Here is a 21219-nt window from a genome sequence, read left to right as displayed (position 1 = left end):
TGCTCCGTGGATTATCAAGTTGGCTAAAACCCATAGGATGCTCCATGAAGGCTCCATGGTGTTTTTTGTACCCATGGATCATGGAAATGAAGAGTCATGTCAATTAGGGGTTACATGGTGTAACCCTAATTATGACACACTATATAAGCAACATGTTGTAGACCAAAATCGGCAATAGTATGAGAACAAGAGGGCATAGCTGATTTTAGAAGTGTTCTATTTCTCTCAAGGTTATTCCAAGTGTATTTGGTGTTCTGTGAGACATTTGAGGCATCACACTTGAGGTGCTAGGCTCACAAGATTCTCAAGGAATCCAAACTACAAAAGGTATGTTCTTCTTCTAGCATTTATGTTTAAAAGTTCCCCATGTTATGCTAGATAGGTTAAGAATCTTGGAAAATCAATTTTTCATGTATCTTAGTAAAACATAGATCCAAGGGTTGTAGGGTTGCATGTACACCTTAGGAGTGTTAGAATGCTCAAAACCCAACAGTGGTATTAGAGCCTAGGCTTGTTTGTTTGATACTTGATGCAAAATTGTGAAAAAACTCAGTGTTTCTGCACTCTGCAGCATGAACTCGCCGAGTCCATGAGTAAATTCATCCTACTCGTCGAGTAGGTTCATGCACTCGACCGGTAGGAGCCCCTGAATACAGATTTTTGAGTTTTGCTGCTGGAAATGGACTAGAAAGATTACCCTAAATTGTTTTGGTGTTATAAAACTTGTTTTAGATGGTGTAATGGTTATGCTAATCCATTTTCAATAGATATTATCAAAATTTCAAGTTTTATATGGTTTATTTATGATTCTTGAAATTGGTTGATATGCATGTTCATGAACTTATGAGTTTAGAAGATCATAGGAATTATTTGTAACTTGCTTGTTAGTTTAATTCTTGATCATTATGTGTTTTAATGGAATCCATAATTTGTCCTCAAGTTATGGATTACTAAACGTCACTCTTTTAAAGTCCATTATTAAACACATAGGTTACATAAAATGAAAAGTCTCTCATTTTATTAGTCCATTAACTCATAAGTTATAAAAGATGAAAAGTTTTGAAAGTTACAAAACTTGCCCTCAAGTTTTGGAACATGGAAAGTCACTTTAAAAACTTTAGTTCCAACCCTTAGAATTTTGAAAGTTAAAATTCAACCTTTATACTTTATAGTATTATAAGTTAATAATATATATATGTATAAGAGAAAGTCGTCTTACCGTTAGTAGACCTCATTCACGAAGCCGGTCTATAAGGGGGTATAAGGTTGCTGCTTATAAAATGACAGCTTAATGGGTGTCCACTCTCACCCACCGCTTCCTTGAGTGGTGGAGGGTCGTTAGCCGAACGGGTAGGAAAAGGACTAGAATTCTCCTTTCATTAAAAGTATTAATGATAAATACTAAGTAACTAAACTATTAAGAATTTCCAATCTTAGTTATTTAGGAAAATGTGAATTTGGTGCTAACCCATGAAATTACACTTTGCACTTTGCTTAAGTCAGTTAGTGGAGCGCGTGTGGTTAACCGGCACACGAGCTGGATTTAACATGGTAGGCAAAGGGTAACTTAATGTTTATCATAGTATCGGTGGAGCGCGTGTGGTTAACCGGCACATCGATTGAGGGGTAAATATTAAGGGTACCAAGTATATTTGCATGGTTATTCACACCTTGTTTTGTGATCCTCGGCATCCCAGTCACAAAACCTGAAGGGCACACTCGAGATTGAAACATGCCATTGAAAAGTTCAATGATTCTCAAAAGATCTAGGAGCTTCAAATCCAATTAAAACCTAATAAATTATTTCGTTTTTCATGGTGGAAATTGGTGAATCGTCATACACCTACCTTCAAATATTTTATAGCTTCGATTACGACATCCCTCTTCCAAGTTATAAAATATTGTGTTGGGTCCTAGCCTTAATATTTCATATTGGGTGTTATATTAAGGACTTAAATCAACTAACTTGAATATCTCCCATTGCAGATGTATGGTTTAGACAACTATGATCTTCCCAAATCTCATGGAAATCATACTTCTCTACCTCCACCTCCTCCATTTATTCTCCCTGACCCATAAGCTCGAAGACTTGAAAAGTTCAATGTCACTCAAGCCCTACTAGCAATGAAACATAAAGAAGGAAGACCTGTGTGCACTCATGTCTTAGGAATGAAGTCACACATTGACAGGTTGAGAATGTTGGGTGTCGTTGTCCCAAGGAAGTTGGCTATTGACTGGGTTCTTCAGTCACTTCCTGAGTCAGATAGTGATTTCATTAAGAACTACCTTGTGATAGATCACGACATGACCCTAATAGATCTATCTTATTTGCTTGTTGTTGCTGAGTCAGAAATGATGTGGCGCAATGGTCAAGCAAATATGGGTGGAAGGTCTATTTCTCAAACTTACATGGACATGGACAATGGTAACATTGTAAGTCCAGAAAAGCTTTCTCTTCCCAATGGAAATGGATTGGCCTTGGTTTGACCAAAAGGTAAAGGGAAAAGCTAAGTCTGTGATAGTCTCGTGTGCTATTCCTAAAGAGGCTATATGTTTTGATTGTCAAGAGAAGGGGCATTGGTTGTGAAACTACCCTAACTACCTGAAAGATCTAAGAGAAAAGGAAAAATCCAAAAGATTTGACTCTGCTTCAGGTAAGTACACTATCTAACTCTGTTAAGTTCCTTATTGATGATTCTTAATACAAAATGTGACTCAGTTACTTTTTTATGTTTGGCAGGATCAAGAAAAGGGAAGGAAACTTAAAGGAAGAGTATGTTGAATCTGATCGCGAAGCTGGATTTCAATCGCATGGTTCGAAGATCGGATTCTTGAGCTACTACTTAAGAGTTATGATAGATTGCTAGAAATTATGTAATAACATAGTTTTCATTTAAAGTTGCATTGTAAGGAAAAAGTTTTTCCCGCATTTATTAAATAAATAAAATTTTGTTTTATTTTATTATATCTCCTTGCAATGGCACTTATGAAAAATTGATGGTTGTATGTTTTTAACAATAATGGAAATGTGAATTGATTCTTTCATTTGTGATAGTGTCTAAATTTACCAAATAAGGAAGATTCTCATCAACCAAGTTTCAATTGGACCGAAACCTGGAATCATGCAAGTTGTATAGTATGATGAATGAGAATTTTCATCTTTGGAAAATTAAGATTAATTCCTTATTTACATGTATATGTGAGTCAAGTGAAGGGCTAAGGGATCAAGTACACATTCTTGTGCACTGGTTAAGTCCACCACAAAAAAGATGGATAAGACTATTCGTCATGATTTACTAAAGTTTAGTAAATATGGTTATACTTACCAGTTTAAGTATAATTCTTAAACATTGGAAAAGTTTCGATGTATTGCAGGACGAATGAGAAGAATCAAATTAGGCAGAAAGATAAAAGTCTCTCAAATCTGAAAAGATGGGAGAGTACTTTATTATCATGTTTTGTGATCATCTTAATGGTTTAGAAATCATATCACAATTAGTCCTCTAACGACATCTTAGTGCATTCCTATGGCTAAGAACAGGAATCGTGAATTGTTGAAATGGTTAAATCAAGAAGATGAGTCATGTTCCAAAAAATTTCTTAGAGTCATACTGCAAGATTGTAAATAAGAGTGACATATCTTAAAAGAACGTTTATTAACACTTGTCAAATGTGAGAGTAAAATGTGGCCTACTCTTGTATATTTGAAATTTGTAAGTTGTCATGTTTTGGATAAAACAAAGACCAACTAAGGCAAATTGTGTGAAGTGTTTGTCTTGATAAAGAATCCACACTATCTCTTGAATATTTGGAAAGTGAGTCTTATATGTCAAGAGGACAGTGTGGGTCTTAAAGATCTTGGAAAAGCTTCAAATATCTATTCAAGAATAAAAACCTGTAGTTTATCACTAGCACACGACATGAGGTTTATAACCTATCGTATTGACATGCCCATTCCATTTAAATTTGGCTTTGTATATGAGTTCTGAGAGTTCTTAATTGGTTGCATAACAACTTGGAAGCAATGGCAGGCCATTGTGCTGCTAGGTGGCAAGAAGTTGAGACTGCACAAGTTCAATCCATATAAGTTTGGATTTGTCACTAACCTTGTCTGGTGATTATGGTTTTGACAAATTCACATGGATAGGAACACATACACCATAAAATCTAAGTGTCATAAGGTTTCTCTCCGATTCATGAAAATGATGGTGAGGAAACACTTTTACTAAGTAGATTTTAAGTAAATAGCAATTGTGATATTTGCATTCTCAAAGTCGTTAGTGGAGCGTGTGTGGTTAACCGGCACACTAACTTGGACTTGTAAGGAATGGAAAAGGTCTAAACAATTGAGACTATGATTACATCATCCATTTTCATAGTTCTGAAATTTTTTAGTCACACATGTGTGCTGTATAAGGAAAGGTATATGATTTTCATTAAGTTTTATCAAAGCATCTCGTATCAGAAATATGAACTTTGGTAAGAAGGTCAATATAGTATTGATTTCTAGAAGTCCAGCCGATTTCTAAGTATATGTCAAAGCTAGTGGGAGCATAAGTGTTATGCTAATAATCATCATGCAAGTGGGAGCCTGATAATTATAATAAGTGTTGCAAGTTAGCAATGTTAATTATAGAAAACAAAAAGTTCAATTGGGAAAAAGTTGTTTTGCTATAATTAAGGGAGAGGAAATTATACTTCATTTCAATTCTAAAAGCTTAGATTGAGGTTTTAATCATCTTTAGTCAAGGATATATATATGAATTTTATGTTGGAATGGCTCAACATAAGGAAATTATATATATGGGTCCATTATTTGCGTTCTAAAATTCGATTATGATTACATCATCCCTTTTCATAATCTGAATTATGAGAACTTGGCAAATAGAAATAGAAATATTATAGCAAAAGACTGGTCCAGTATCATGTCTTTATGTGAGACATCATGAATCATGTCCCATATGCTTCGGATATATGATCGATTGCATGTGCTATAATATTCATCTGTTCTAAATTTTTCCGAATGCTTAGAGCATTAAGAGGGAAAAAAGTACTAGAACTAGATATGACTAATTTGATTAAGCAATTGTCGAGGACAATCTAAGGTTTACCAAAGATTGGTTGCTCAGGGACAGTTGGAAGTATAGTGTTAATTCTGGAAGGACCTTATTGACATATTCTGAAAAGAGGCAACTCTTGTTCAGGAGTGATAGTCAAAATGGGAATATGGAATTGTTCCCATAGGTGGAAGTTGTTCATTAAATCTGCCTAAGATTAGGAAACTTAATCCAAGAAGGATGTTCAAAGAAATGTACTTTGAATTTGAGACTTCGTTTCCATGGAGTGATCTTCGTTGGAATACTCTCTAATGTCTGTTGACAAGTCTTTGTGACTAGTGTGCATAATCATTACAAGAGGATCAATGCATATACGTTTAGAATCTAACAGAGTTCAATAAATGGTAGGAATTTGGAATTCTTACATTTACGATAAGGATTTGGGATTGTGAAATGAGAATCATTGGAATTATGTTCAATTGATCTATTTCACAAAGTAAAGATCATGGACAAACTTAGTATGCATACTTGGTGTATGGCATGACTAGTGTTTAGAAAAAAACCATAGTGTACATGCTTGGAGCATGGGACAACTATTGTTTTAATTCAAGTATAAAGTTGATAGTTTGAAACAGTATGCAATGGATAATGTGTAATCAATATGGTGATAAATAAAAGATGTTTTATTTATATTCATAAGTTCTGAAACCATAGTTGATTCGATTATTCTTGTGTTTCACTTTGCATGTTTTGACTTCCAGAATAACTAGATCATTCTTCCCGAATGACTAAGTTATTCAAACCATCCACAGTCGGTCATATGTTGGAAGTAGATATGAATCAAGACTGTCATGAAGCTGGATTGTAGATGTCCAAGGTATGGGGCATAGCAAGAGTTGCTGCAACATTCATGAGTGCTCATAAGTTATGAGTATTGGATTCAACCCACGCTCGCTGGTATCACTTCATGGAATTTATATCGAGTGATCGCGAGACGGTAATATCATATAAGTCTTCAAACCTAGAGATATGACTTGTTGCCTATGAGTTGGTTATACATTGATTGTACGAAAAGGCATTGGTAACTCGATGTTATAAAACGTGCCTTTGTGTATAATTCAACAAGTAGTAGAACAAGCATATGAGTCGAAGTTTATCTATTCCTTCTTGGATTAGAAGCGATATTTGGGCCCCTCGATGATGTTGTGTTGACCCATGTACCGGGTCCGGTCAGAACTAAGTTGATGTGTTCAAATAAGCTCTATGTCAAACAAATCGGAAATCGGGAAACAAACTGCTGGACAATAAGTAAGACATTGTTCCATGTATTTGTCCGGCTGATATCTAGAACAGAGGATTACATGATCACTTATCTTAAATGGCATATCATCCTCATCTCAGTTCCACAAGACCTTGAAAGAGCTACGATTCCTGATCGGTTCCTGAAGTCATTCTTGCAGTTATAGTTATTAGACTTATCCAAGTGGGAGACTTTTGGATTAGGTGTCTAAGTTCATAACTATTCCTGGAATGTACTTGACCCGGTTGGCATGGTCCATTTGGGTTGCATGGCATCATGCATTTGGATAGACTAAAATGAGAAAAATAGCACTTAAGGTTTATTAATATATTATAAGTTTTAATATATAATAGTGTTATTTAATTAGTATTGATCAAGAACTAATTTGGAATTAATTAAGTGATCAAAAGAAGACTAATTAAATATATGGGTTGATTGTGTAAATCACTCATACTTGTATAGTGGGCTAATGCTCCATGGATTATCAAGTTGGACTAAAACCCATAGGATGCTCCATGGAGGCTCCATGGTGTTTTTTGTACCCATGGATCGTGGAAATGAAGAGTCATGTCAATTAGGGTTTACATGGTGTAACCCTAATTATGACACACTATATAAGCAACATGTTGTAGACCAAAATCGGCACTAGTGTGAGAACAAGAGGGCATAGCCGATTTTAGAAGTGTTCTATTTCTCTCAAGGTTATTCCAAGTGTATTTGGTGTTGTGTGAGACATTTGAGGCATCACACTTGAGGTGCTAGGCTCACAAGGTTCTCAAGGAATCCAAACTACAAATGGTATGTTCTTCTTCTAGCATTTAAGTTTAAAAGTTCCCCATGATATGCTAGATAGGTTAAGAACCTTGGAAAATCAATTTTGCATGTATCTTAGTAAAACATAGATCCAAGGTTTGTAGGGTTGCATGTACACCTTAGGAGTGTTAGAATGCTCAAAACCCAACAATGACTTCATCAGCTTTAGGTTGAAATTTGGTAAGCTGATCACGGTTGTTCTTGATGAAGCATCTACATCCAAAAACATGAAGAAATGAGATTGTTGGCTTCCGACCATTCATTGCTTCGTACAGTGTCATGTTGAGGCGTCGATTGATGATACTCCGATTTTGAGTGAAGCACGTAGTTGATACGACTTCGGCCCAAAGATAGAGTGGTAGATTTGCGAAGTTAAGCATGGAACGGGCGGCTTCAACAAGATTTCGATTGTGTCGTTCAACTACACCGTTCTATTATGGAGTGTATGGTGCTGAGAAATTGTGGTTAATTCCTTTCTCGGTGAGGAGTTTTTCAATGGTTCCATTGGTGAACTTCGAACCATTATCACTTCGAATACGCCGCACATGAAGTTTGATGAGGACTTTGATTCCTTTGATGAAGTTGATAAGTTCAGAGGTAGTTTCTGACTTTAATCTAAGGAAGAAAACACAAGTAAACCTTGTAAAGTCGTCAACAATCACAAGAATATATTTGTTATGATGAAGACTTTCTACAGTGGATGGTCCACAAAGATCAATGTGCAAGAGTTCCAATGGTTCCGAAATGGATTTTTCGATGATAACAAGATGACCCTTCTTCGATTGCTTTCCACACTCACACGCCGCACATAAATGATCATTTTCAAATTTGAGAAGAGGTAAACCTCTCACCATTTCACCGGATACGAGATCATTCATGTACCGAGAGTTCAGATGAGCGAGCCTTCGGTGCCATAACCAACTGATGTCAAGAACAACTTTGGTGACAAGGCAGAGTTGTGGTTTGCCAATAATCATGTTGATGTCGAGTGGGTACATGTTCTTGTTGCATTTGGACTTGATTAAACATTCTTTTCGGTCTTCAGTCATTACATAACAGTGCTTCTTACAAAATTCAACACGTCGATTTGAATCAGTGAGTTGGGCTACACTTATCAAATTATGTTTCAAATCAGCTATATAAGCCACATTTTAGATGGAGAAGTTTCCATTGGTGAGAATTTCATAACCACGAATTTGAGAATTAGAGTTATTGCCATATGTCACGTAACCAGCGTTTGGAGAAAGCTTGAGATCTTGCAGAAAGTCTTTCTGCCCCGTCATGTGCATGTAGCAAGCACTATCAATATACCATATTCTTTCTTGCTCCGAAGCACATAATGCCTGCAAAAATTAGTGAGCAATGGAGTTTTTAGGCTCCAAGTTAGATCTAGGGACGTAGGAACGGTCTTTGGTCTTGGATTGTGACTTAGGAACAACTTTGTGTTTCTTAGGAATACTCTTTGAGTTTTTAGGAAACAGACAAAAGGCTAATGTCTTCTCATCTATCCAGTAGTCAAATTCAATGACTTGGGGTTTGCGAACAGTCTTCTTCGGACCATTGACTTCCGAAGTGTTGGAAACAAACGTAACCTCTGGAACAGTTGATTCATCAATGTGAGATTTGGCTTTCCACACTAGATTCCTTGTAGAATATTTTGAAAAATTTGTTTTCTCATCAATTGTGTATTTGCTTGATGACACATTGGTTTTTGAAAGATTAGGTTTAACAATTGTGCCATCAGATTTAGCAATAAAACAGATGAAACAGTACGAGGAGGAGTGTTTTGGACAGTCATGGTATTCACACGAGATTTAGGTTGAGTACTACTGACTGCTTTCTTGGGTTCTACAGGGCTAAGAGAATCAGAAGATCTTTTGAGGATCTTAGTGGGTGTGAAGGAGTTTTGACCATGGGTTGATGAGCGAGGATTCTGAGATACACTCGTTTTGGAGTTCTCAAGGAACCTGGAATTTTGTCTAGTCTTAATTTTCCTTTTATGAGCATTTCGAGCCTCCACTTTGGGATCTACTAAATCTTTCCTATTTAACATCGGTTTTCTCTTAGGGTGAAATGAGGATTTTGAAGTTTGTCCTGCTGATGGATTATTAAACTCAGGGTCAATGGGAACCGATTTTGTTTTTGAAGTTACTAAAGAGTCCGATTCACAAGAATCAGAGGAGACACAGCTTGAGATTTCAACTTTATCATCTAAAGATGCCCTTACAAACTCAGAAGCAATAGTTTCAGTTGTCACCGGAGGGATTTCTTCAACAACACAGTTGTTAGGAGGATTGCTCCTAGGAACGTAATCTATGCAATTTGAAACATTGTGATGAAATTTCGTGGTCCGATTCAGGTTCAGGTTTATCAGAGGCGGAAGAGGCGTGGAATCGGGACATTTGACAACAATTGGTTGAAACTCAGGAATTAAGGACGCAAAGTGGTCTGTGGTCTCTTGAAGAGGTGACAAGGGAGAAACAGGGGTGTCCGAATGTTTGATGTTCGGAACCTCTCCCATGAATGTCAGATTTTGCAATTCTTTCAAAGGACGAGCAATTGGTTTCAGATACTCGCTTCTGAGACCAGGTGCTTTAGACCATGGATGATGAAAATTATGAGTCATCTGAAGATTTGATTCAAGTATGTCAATCTAATTATGCAAAGCATCCATCTTAGCATTGATACGTTTGTTATCAGTGATCAAGATATTTCTTTCAGAATAGGTAATTTCACATTTGTCTTTCAAAATGATACATTCATCTTTAGACATTACAAGCTCATGCTCTAAAGACTCAATTTTCAAATTTTTATCCTCAAAATGCAACCTAAGACGATTTAGTTCACATTCCTTCTTCTCACTGGCTTCTATGGCAGACTCATAGGCTTTATAAATGGTGCTCATATTTGTTTGGATTTGGGTCAGATAAGGTTCACAAAGAAATGGATCAAAATTATTATTAGTAATCATATATTTTACCTGCTGGACGATGCTTCGACCAGATGGATCGTTCGTGGCCATGTAGTAGTAGTGAAGTTCAACGACATCATCTTCATCTTCAGAACTGGAGGACCAGTAGCCTTCATCACATTCAACGGATTGCCTTGCCATCAAGCACATGTTTCTTCCAGTTACCATGTCATCATCATCTCCGGATGACCAATATCCTTCAACATCCCTTGATACAGTTGTTATAAAAGCTTTTTCGCTTTCAGCCATTTCTTGAGCTCTTCGGGCATAGTATGCAGAGTCTTTGATCTTCGGTTTTTGTGGAGCTTCATCCAAGCAATCTTTTGTAAAGTGATTTGCATGTCCATACTTGTGACACACAATTCAACTTAGTGATGTTTTGCAAAGTGATTCTGAGAGGTTCCGAAGTAGAATTCGACTTAGTGATGTTTGGTTTGTATGCAGGAGGATTTTCCGGAGTTGGTTGTGATTCCGGAGCTGAGTATGTTTGAGGATTGTTTTGGTGAGGAGCATGGAATTGATTTTGGTATGGTTTGTAAGAGGGATTGAAAGGACGTTTGTATTTCATGGAGAGTAGAGCAAATTCCTGTTGGAAACAGAGTTCGGAGTCCATGGCTTCATAATCATCAACAGGATAGCTTTGTGTGTGTAAGATGGGTGCGGGAGGTTGAACAGATGGAACAATGGGTTTAAAAAGATCTGAAGTAGATGAGTTCGGAATGGTTGGTTCGAAAGAACTGACAAGAGCAAGAGGGCCTCCGGAGAGTTATCTTATGGTTTGAGCAACATTAGACTCGTGTCCTTGAAGTTCATCAAAAAGTTGATAGAGCTTTAACTTTTTCAGCGAACCATTACTTTGGAGACAGGATTTCATATTTCCCCATCCTTTGCCTAGACTGTTTATGAATTTGAGATTCTACTCCAAAGGAGTTCAGACAATCCCACGAGCAGTCATGTTTTTTACCACGATTCGGTAACGGTTGGAGGCTGAGGCCACTGATTCACCAGGAGTGGTAGTGAAAGTATCGAAGTCATTGACAGCTAAGGTGAGACGCTTGTCTTTCATATTTTCCGAACCTTCAATCAGGTCCTGAAGAGTTTCCCAAATCTCTTTTGCTAATTTGCACAATTTAATATGCTCAAAGAGTGAAGGAGGAACACCAAACACCATTTCTGAGAAAGCAACTTGATCAGCATGCAGCTTCTCAATATCGCCTGCAGTTAGAGGAGTTGGACGAATTTCATCTTCGTGCATAAGCTGAGCAGAAGCATCTCTCACAACTGTTTTTACTAGAATATGAGGACCTTCTTTGACGGATCTCCAAATCTCTTCACCTTTCTCTTTAGCTAGTAAAAATCTTTCCATTCTAACTTTCCAGTGATCATATTCTTCCACAACTAGCAGTGGGGCACGTGTAGGGCCACCCACACTATTTGCAATTTGCATTGACAGCATTTGTTGAGGTTTAGAAACAGCCATTGAAGTTAAGATACTTCGAGCAAAAGTGGTATATAGAAGAACTTTTATCCTTAACACATCTTGATGACGAATTCCACGATAACAAGAAATAGAGAAATGGTTGAAGTACCAAGGTAATTTCAAACCAACTATAATCTGATCTTATGGATTCAAAGGACAACCACTCAAGCTCTGATACCAATTGTGAGAACAAGATAGATATGATGCGCAGGGACAAGGATTGAAAACTCAAACCTTGAATGAATGCTTAAGATCAATATCTGCTTGCTAATAAATGTTATAGTCAAGCCTGGATAGACCAGTCAAGTCTAAGATAATATATTCAACAAATAATCAAGCCATAAATGAAGAATGAGAATAAAGATCAAAGTAAGGTTAATAAATGATGAACAAGAAGAATGTTTGAAAGAGAGTTGAAATAACTTAGTAAATGCCAAAAGTGAGTGAATGATCCGTCTCTGAACATTTCATTGAAAGCTCCTTTAAATAGGAGTAAGTGAAAAATGGTACAAAGCACTAAACGTACATAGGACCGGATAAAGGGAGCAATTCTTACATTCTGATTGTCCAAATTGAAAAACAGACTAAGTCCTATGAAATGTCTAATCATGCTAAGAGACAAAAGTAATTAATACAAAAAGAGACAAAACAACTTCTCCGGATCACCACACATTCCGGGCATGAAGCCCATTCCGGAATGTCTTCACTCCTGATCTTCTAATCAACTTCTCTCCAAGTCCAGACAACTTTCGGACTGCTCTTCACTTCGTAACTTGATACTGACTCCGGAATTATTACTTGGACTTAGGATTGCTAGAGGTTCACTTTCAGGTTCCAACAGTCTAGCAACATTTCACTGCCCCTAATAACACAGGACAATGTGCTAGTCATCAACATCTAATTTCCAAAAACTTAAAGCTACAATTTATGTGGAAGTAAGTTTATATGTTATTTATTTCTTACTAACATCTTGTTGACCATGAGACTTTGATCGCAATCAATCTCATTTGGTGTTCAACTTTGCGTAACGCATGATAGATTTCAAGCTTTCAACACATAAGAGGAAAATTTTCATCTTGACTACATACGCCTCTTGTATAGTTCATGCCACACCATATAATGGACTTTATAATTGGATTGTCAAAGAACAACTTTTAACCATAAAAAGTATAGTGCTCCTTAAATTTGAGTCCCAATAGGCATCTTAGGTATTAAGGATACAAAGATAGTACCTTTTATCAAGTAACACTCAAGATAGCGATCCATGAGGTGATCTTAATGCTAGTCATGTCCAATACTTTTTGTCTAAAATACTTATCACGGGAAATCACATTCTGAATTTGCAAGGTGTAAAGTCTTGGCTTGGAAAGTTTTTTTTCAATGAAGGATCTAGGTGAGGCAGCATATGTTCTTGGTATAAAGATCCATAGAGATAGATCATACTTGGTACCAATAGTGAAGGTGGCAATATTAATTTCATTTCAAACTCCTGGCACAAGATTTGAGCTAGACAAAATGAGTGAGGTTCGATATGATTCGGTTATTGGATCCAACATGTATGCCTTGCATTATACTAGATCTGATGTATCATGTACTTTGAGCATGACGAGTAGGTACCAACAAAATTCAGGAGACAGACATTGGATGGTTGTGAAGAACAATCTGAAGTACTTAAAATGAACTAAGGATATGTTCCTCATCTATAGAGGCGTGGAAGAAGATCTAAGTATAAATTGTTATACAGATGCTTCTCTCCAAACAGATCGAGATGATTGTAACTCACAATCAGGATATGTCTTTATTATCAGTGGAGGTGTAGTATCATGAAAGATTTCTAAGCAGCGTGTTAAAGGTAAATCCAATATAGAGTCAGAATATGTTGCTGCTTCGGAAGTTGTAAAGGAAGTTGCTTAGATAAAGAAATTTATTTGAGGTCTAGGGGTTGTTCCTTCCATTCAGGATCCCCTAATGATCTTTTGTGACAATGAGGGTGGTATTGCTTTGGCCAAAGAACCCATATCACAATAGAAGATAGTGCACATTAACTAAAGATTCAGCTACATTCGATATGAAGTTGGAAGAGGTGAAATAAGTATTCGTAAAGTACAAACTGATCAAAACCTGGCAGACCCATTCACAAAGATCCTTCTCTAGGAAAAACATCAAGATCATGCTAGAGGGATTGGACTTCAAAATTCTAGTGATTGGATTTGATATGTGTTTTAGTATTGAATGTAGGAATATTGTATAAAAACAACTATTTTAAAGATTTATATATATATATATATATATATATATATATATATATATATATATGTGTGTGTGTGTGTGTGTGTGTGTAATAAGATCTTTTTATTACATAGTTGATGTATTGTTTATTAACACGTTTAATCCTTGAGTATTTAGACACTCTAAAATCCATAGTTGATCATTATTATGGGGACAATAATGAAGTAAGACTAATATGAATTGGATTGGTTCACAAACTGTTGTAACCAGGTTCATAGGTACTTGTTGGGGATCAAGTATTAGATATGACCTATTCAATGTCACTTCATTGATAATTATCATGAATGATACTTGATAAACGTAATATCGTTGTATCCTTAATACCTAAGATGCATATTTGGGATTTAACTGTGGGGAATGTTGTGCTTTAATGTAGTCAAATGATGCTATTTAAACAAGAAATTATAAAGGCTATTATCAGGTATAATATGAACCATACGAGAGGCATATGTAGTCGACATGATATTTGTTCCTCTTATGTATTGAGAGTTAAACATCCAAGGCGCCTTACCAAAAGTGGAACTCTTCATGAGATTAATTGCGATTTGTATCTCATGTTCAACATGATATTTGTGAAAAAGAGTTAAACGATAACTTTTCTTATACACCAATTATAGCTTTGAGCTTTTTTGGGAATTGGATGTTGACAGAATGTCACAAAGTCATATGTTATTGGGGGCAGTGAAATGTTGCTAGATGTTCACTACCCACTATGTAAATCTATTATGATTCTTGTGTAAGTGGGATATTTAAAGATCTTTGTGCTCAAGAATCATAATAAAATGATATTGTTAGTAACGTTTGATTTTAAAGGGTCACACTAACAACAACTTGATACAATTTATTATTTTAAGAATTTGATTCTTGATAAATATTTGTAAGTCTTTTTAATAATTGAGAATTATTTTTTTTATGAAAATAAAAATTTTCAATAGCAAGTAACATAATATATCATAAGATATGATTTATTAAGTAATCTACATTCTTTTGGTCTATAAGGACTTTTGTCTTTTAGCTAAAAGGTTAAAACTCTATACCTTATAAAAGAGTATATGATTTTATACAATTTTGTCTTCTTTTTCTTGTTAGAATGAGAGCTAGTCAAAGAGATTGAGGGATTGGACTTTAGTTATTTTAATCAAAAGAACACTCCCTTTAGAGGCATGTATGTACAATATGATTAAGCATGGGTGATAGGAGCATGGTAGGTCTTAAAGGTTAAGACCTAATGGGTAAATATTTCATGTTAAAGGCTTTCATGCATCTTTTTCTTCTTACCTGTTTAACCGTCAACTTGCTACACTCTCTGAGACTTTCTCTCTTGCAAAAGGTGTTAGAATTTACTTGCTTTCTTACTCTCTTTAAGCAATCACTTGGTCTTGTCTTGAAGGGTTTTGACTAAAATCTTCATCAAGTTGAACTATTGTAGTGTTTCTATCTAACGAAGAGTTCTACTATACATACTACATCAACATTCAAGTCTCCCCTTGAGGACCCATAAAACTAGAAATGTTGTTAACCCTTTTCCATCTATGGTTCTATTTTTCTTTCCGATCTTTGCAAGATGACCCTGGGAAAAAAACTTGTTTATTTTATTTAAAGTTAGAATGCTTCCATTGCTAATCTTGGGTTTTAGAAAATAATATTTTAATAAAAACATAACATTATTTCTTGTAGTACATTGATAAAAAAAAGCTCCCACGTGAAAACACACATATGTGCATGTAAGAGAGAAAATATGGGGAGATCATGGATGTGCGGATCAATTGTGTGAGAAGTAGAACGTGGGGTGGGGGTGGGGGTGGAGGGATAGGCATAGGACGGAAAATGTTGTAAACTATGGGATGAAGTTATAAAAGTGTAAATACTAAATAGGGAGTTTGAGTGGTTGAGATTGAATCTAGAAGCTATTCCAAGGGCTGAGGTTCATCACACTATTTTCACTCATCGCAAACAATAATATATATAATATCTTGAGAAGAGAAATTAAATTAATATGTTAATTTATTGACGATTACAAGTTTCTTTTTCATGTCGACCTCTTATCTACAAACAACGATACACATAAGCAATGAAAGTACAATTACAATCATTGTATTATTCCGTCAAGTAAAAAACCCCGTGCCTGAATACACGAATTGCACGTACAAGGTTTAGTATCTCATCTTCGTATGCTACATCTTTAGACCCACTAATGTCGAGGTGCTCAAGTTTCTGGCACCCTTTTAGGATCACAACTAGATCACTCCTTTCAATTTTCGAGAACCGTAAATCTAATATCTTTATATTTGGGAGATGGGACGCGATGGCTAACACCACATCCCATCGAGTCGAGGAACATTAACACTTAAATGCTTAAAGTTTTGGCAGCTTTTACTAATATTGGCAATGGTTTTCTTCAATCCTATTAAAGATGCAACATGTAAAGCTTCCAAGCTTTTCCACTTGCAGATCGAGTCTGAGACTTCAAAGTTAATCACATAGCTCAAATAGCTTGGTAGCACCAAGAGCTTTAAAGATGGGCAACTACACATGAAAAAGTACAAAAAATTAGTAGTAGTCATGACGGTTCCCGACAATTTCGACTCATTTATTATGTTTTAAGTTTTTTCTTATATATGGATAAATATTGGTAATTCAAAATTTACCATAAACTAAGCTGGTCAAAATGGATCAAAATTATTCTAATGCTTAAAGTTTCCAAATCCACTGATTGTACTACAAATGCTTATTTTATTGATATAATGATAATGATATAATAAAATATTATATTTTAATATAATTAAAAAAACTAAAAATTAATTTGGGGTAAAACGGATCTAGGTGATATTTTCATTTAGGTTCTTGATTCATGTCCTTGAAAACAAGATGATTTGATTTTTATATCGTAATCATGATTTCTCTCTTCATTTAAAATAGAGATATAAAAATTAAATCAACCTATTTTTAAATAAAAATAAAAATAAAACTAAAAAACTTAATGGAAATATCACATAAAAAAACTAAGTGGGCATATATAAAAATTCATTTGTGGTATGACACATACAGAAACGTTAGGTGTTTAATCTCATTTAACCAATTACAAAATTCACCCATTTTTGTCACATCTACTTAATTTATTCATGTATCAACACGAGGGGTGTCGAGGGAGACAAATTGAGCAGTTGTATATAGACTAATTTATTATTATTATATATTTTTATTTAAAAATAAAAACTTATAATAACGATAAATGTCCTCTTTTTCTCGCTGTTCTGGATCTTTAAGGATATTTAATTTCTTAGGACCGACCCTGTGTATCAACTTACCGTTGAGCAATCCTCGCAATTTGGCCTTCTTTCAAACGCGATTCAGGGTGAAACACAACCTCGGAAACGAGTCCATGGCTACGCCCGATTGCAAACTGAACAAACTTTTCTAGAGAATCATCTACATCATTGATATGTCGTGACACCCCAAAATTTAAATTAAAACGCGAGTCTTTTACTGATTTCAGTCTTGGGATTGAACATTTGGAATTTCGTAAAAAAGTTAATTTAGTAAAGACGAGGTGTTGCCAGCATTGAGGGTAGAACGTAGCTTCATACCAAGATTTACAGACTAAAGGAACAGTCTCTACAAGAGATTCGATTCCGACTCTTTCCAAGATTTCGACTAAACAATGAACTGGCAGTTCACTCCAATCTCTTCGTGACATCTATGAAAAAAAAATGGAAATGAGGATTGAGACTTGCCATTATTTTTCAGGAGCTTCGTTCAGTCGCAAAAGTTTTTCTTTAAAATAACATATTTTATACAAAAATCACATTTGGATAAATTAAAATAATAACACGTATATATAAAGATGAGAATCCACTCAGAAAAGAACAAAAAAAGCACTACTTCAATCATGAAGTCCAGCAATAAGATAACTAAAAAAAAGACACTTTTTTAATCTTCGGAGTTTATCCGAGTTACAAATAATTTAATAAAATTAAATAACATATTCAATCGTAATCTTAATTTGATGGTATAAATTCATAGCTAATGATAAAGGGACATTAATGAAACTGCTGGGCCCAAGAAACCCTCTTGGACATTCAAAACCATCAACTTCTTTTTTATAATTGGCTCAATTTTTCAAAATTCAAGATTTTGTTAGAAAAAATGAAGCTTTTCAATTTCACCTTATCGCCATCTCAGCGACTAAGTTATGAATCGAACATGCTTTTGTTAAACAAAATTCAAGTTTGCAAACTCTGAAGAATCAGTTCGTACTGGATCTCTGCGGATTACCAAAACATAAAAGTACATTTTCAAATTAAATAGATAATCTCAGCAACTACTTCTTAAAGTATGTGATTCATCGGAATAAACATGATCATAAACCCTAATAATATTGAAATCACACTTAGACTTCATATATTGTTTCAATAAACACCGACATACCATAACTTTTTGAATCAAACGGATCAGTTTTCGAATTCAAAACTGTAAATTTGAAAACACATAGAATTACGTCACTATTCCTTAATACAACATCATTCCACAAACCGATCAAATATATATAATCGAAGCATCATATCACAGAACAAATTCATGTTGGGAGATCAAGGAGAATAGAAGAATTAATAGAAAACATTACATGAATGAAAAAGAGAAAAAGAAATCGAGAAAATTACCTTATCGAAAGAAGGAAGGAGTTGAACTGGTGGAGAAAAAATCACCAGATTATGCCGATCAGAGTGGAAGATGGCAGCTGATAGATATTCGTATATGTGAACAAATTGTGTATTAGCCTCCTTGTTTGACCATGACAACTTATTCATCGAAGTGGGCCTTGACTTCAGCTTTGTAGAGTTGCATATTAAAAAAAAGTTCCATAGAAGACAAACTCAACATAATAAAGAAAATTTATTCAATATCACAATATGTACAAATAATTGGACATTATGTTAGAACTTAAAAGCAGTTTTAAATTTTATTTATTAAAGATAAAAAATAATGACGCTATTTGATAATTGTTGACTACAGTCAAAAACTCTGACATCTTTGTTTGACTAAAATCATGTTGTTTGATTAAATATCTGGTTGATTATCCTGAATGCTAAAAATAACCAATTTACTCTTCTATTTTGTTTTGTGCTGAATAAAATCTATTAGTTTGAGAAAAAAAAAGTTATCAAGTATCTTATATAAATTTATAAAATAATTGAACAAATAAAAGCATCAAAAGTCTCATGGGCTTATTTAAAGTACAATGTTGTATAAGAATAAAAGAAAGTAGAATGTTATAACAAACAAATCAAAGAAAGTGGGTAGCTATTTCAAGTAAACACATGCGCCCTAAAGAATGTAATCTCTTTCATTAATTATATTAGTTGTATATGAAATTCGAGCAAATTCTTTCATGTGACATTTTAAAGGAAGTAAAGGACACCCACAAGCTTTCACAATTCCATCATCATCGATAAATGTAGAGTGATACACCTGAGAAGCAAACAAATGTTCCCTTTATATGATCAAGAAAAGTAAATCATACAACGTAATGACATTAGTAAAAGAATAGGAGGGTAATGGTAAAAACTTGGGGCACCTATGCAACAAAACATTTCATTCTGTTAAGAAATCAAGAACACATTAAACAATCTCTTTCAAAAAAAAAAACCACTTTAAATAACACCATCATCTCATTATGTTATGATATTAAGACCACATTAAACAAAACTTTGATTATTTTGTTTTCCGAGTTTTTTTACCAAACACTTGTTAGACATTAAACAAAAATCACTTATTTCAATTATCCTACATTCCAATTGTCATACACTCATACATTCTTAAAAGCTATAAAGAGTCAAGAGTCAGCAATCACATGATCTATTTGATCAAATAAATGAACTACGATTATGTGAAACTGTGAAAAAAAATATGCATAACCAAAAATAATAATAAAGGATGATTTTTTTTAATAATGTTCAACAATGATACCTAAATTTCATACTTTACATGGAAGATTATAAGTATATAGGAATCAAAAGGAGTAAAAGAAAAAACAATATGAAAATAAAGAAAAACCTTAGACGTTGAGACCTTGAGTCGAGATAGAGATCAAAATTGTAACATTCCAAAAATCACGATAAAATTGTTTATTTTTAGATTAAAAGAAACCATTGTTTTCAACCCGAACATATCATATCAAGTGACAAATAAAAATATCCCTAGGATCAATGTCTCATAAAATCTCCAAAAACATATCATGAAAGGATATGTATGATCACACATTCGCCTTGCCCCGATCATCTGAAGTACTTGAAACATAAAACTGAAACCGTAAACCAAAGCTTACTGAGTTCCCCCAAAGTACCACATAGCACAACCAAACATATATACAAAGTGCATGCTGGGTCCACAACCTCCCAGTTGGATTGCCCTGTAAATAACGTACAGGGTCCACAACCTTCTGGTTGGATTATCCTGGCCCATAACCTCCAGTTTGGATTGCCCTTGCCCACAACCTCCCGGTTGGATTGTCCGGGGTTTGTTGACTGACCGTACGAAGCAGTACAGTGTCAACCCAACCATACTATGTCGACAAATAACATATAACATATAACATATATTTAACAGATAGAGAATCATACAGCCAGGCAACAGACTCACAGGCATATCTATCGATCACTACCGCATAATAACATCCTATATACCAGAACTTAGTTCTAGCAGATCAATGCAACATAGCAACGCTCCCTAAACCAGGGTACATAACTCAGTGGGTCGGCATTGGTGCCTTCGACCCACAAGTATAGTAAGGAAAACTCACCTCTCAATCTGAGTAAGATCTTTGAATAGGGTACAGCTCGGAATGTCAGCTCCAACGGTCACCCTTACATCAAGAATGACCAATAACAAATACCACTCAAAATACCCAAAATACCCTTAAGTCAAACTTAGTCAAATCCTGGTCAAAAGTCAAAGTCAACAAGTCAACTTAGCCAGTCGCCACGTCCTTGTTAGCTCCAACCACGTCGTGGGGACTAGAAGACGAAACAGTCACATAGTAGCCATCCACCACGTCGTGGTGACATTCACCACGTGGTGCTGACTACTCAGACCAACTTATTATAATAAGCTCTTACTCGATCAAACCAACCATTCAAACTTTCCACAAGGCATTCTCTCATCCAATTAACCATAAAAATTGATGTTGTTAGCTCCCCCACTTGAACTAGACTTCGTCCTCGAAGTCCGTTAATGTGAACAACTCAGGGTGATGCCCCCACATCTCTGCCTCGGGTTCCCAAGTCCACTTGGAACCCTTCTGATGTTGCCA

General features: G+C 35.2%; 1 protein-coding gene across 1 annotated transcript; it reads right to left on the bottom strand.

Annotated features, from left to right (window-relative positions):
• Window positions 1-15883: 15883 nt before the first annotated feature.
• On the bottom strand, window positions 15884-18743 carry LOC145118761 (F-box/LRR-repeat protein At3g48880-like). The gene is made up of 3 exons (XM_079054437.1): window positions 18572-18743; window positions 17219-17607; window positions 15884-16436 (listed from the first exon to the last, which is right to left on the bottom strand). Exons 1-3 carry the CDS (start codon window positions 18716-18718, stop codon window positions 16220-16222), a joined length of 753 nt encoding a protein of 250 aa, XP_078910563.1. The 5' UTR covers window positions 18719-18743; the 3' UTR covers window positions 15884-16219.
• Between the last annotated feature and the right edge of the window lie 2476 nt (window positions 18744-21219).

Source organism: Lactuca virosa, chromosome 6 (assembly GCF_052849685.1).
Source record: "Lactuca virosa cultivar CGN04683 chromosome 6, Lactuca_virosa_CGN04683_v6, whole genome shotgun sequence".
Classification (NCBI taxonomy): Eukaryota; Viridiplantae; Streptophyta; class Magnoliopsida; order Asterales; family Asteraceae; genus Lactuca; species Lactuca virosa.
Note: the sequence above shows the minus strand (reverse complement) of the source record. Positions and strands in the feature narration are given on the sequence as shown.

Excerpts from the sequence above, each read along its gene's own strand:
- LOC145118761 (XM_079054437.1), bottom strand. The coding sequence starts at position 18,718 with ATGAATAAGTTGTCATGGTCAAACAAGGAGGCTAATACACAATTTGTT. Across the intron at positions 17,608-18,571 it reads TCCTTCCTTCTTTCGATAAG|ATGTCACGAAGAGATTGGAG; the intron begins GTAATTTTCTCG and ends TTTTTTTCATAG. Across the intron at positions 16,437-17,218 it reads ATTGCGAGGATTGCTCAACG|TTGCCCATCTTTAAAGCTCT; the intron begins GTAAGTTGATAC and ends TTTCATGTGTAG.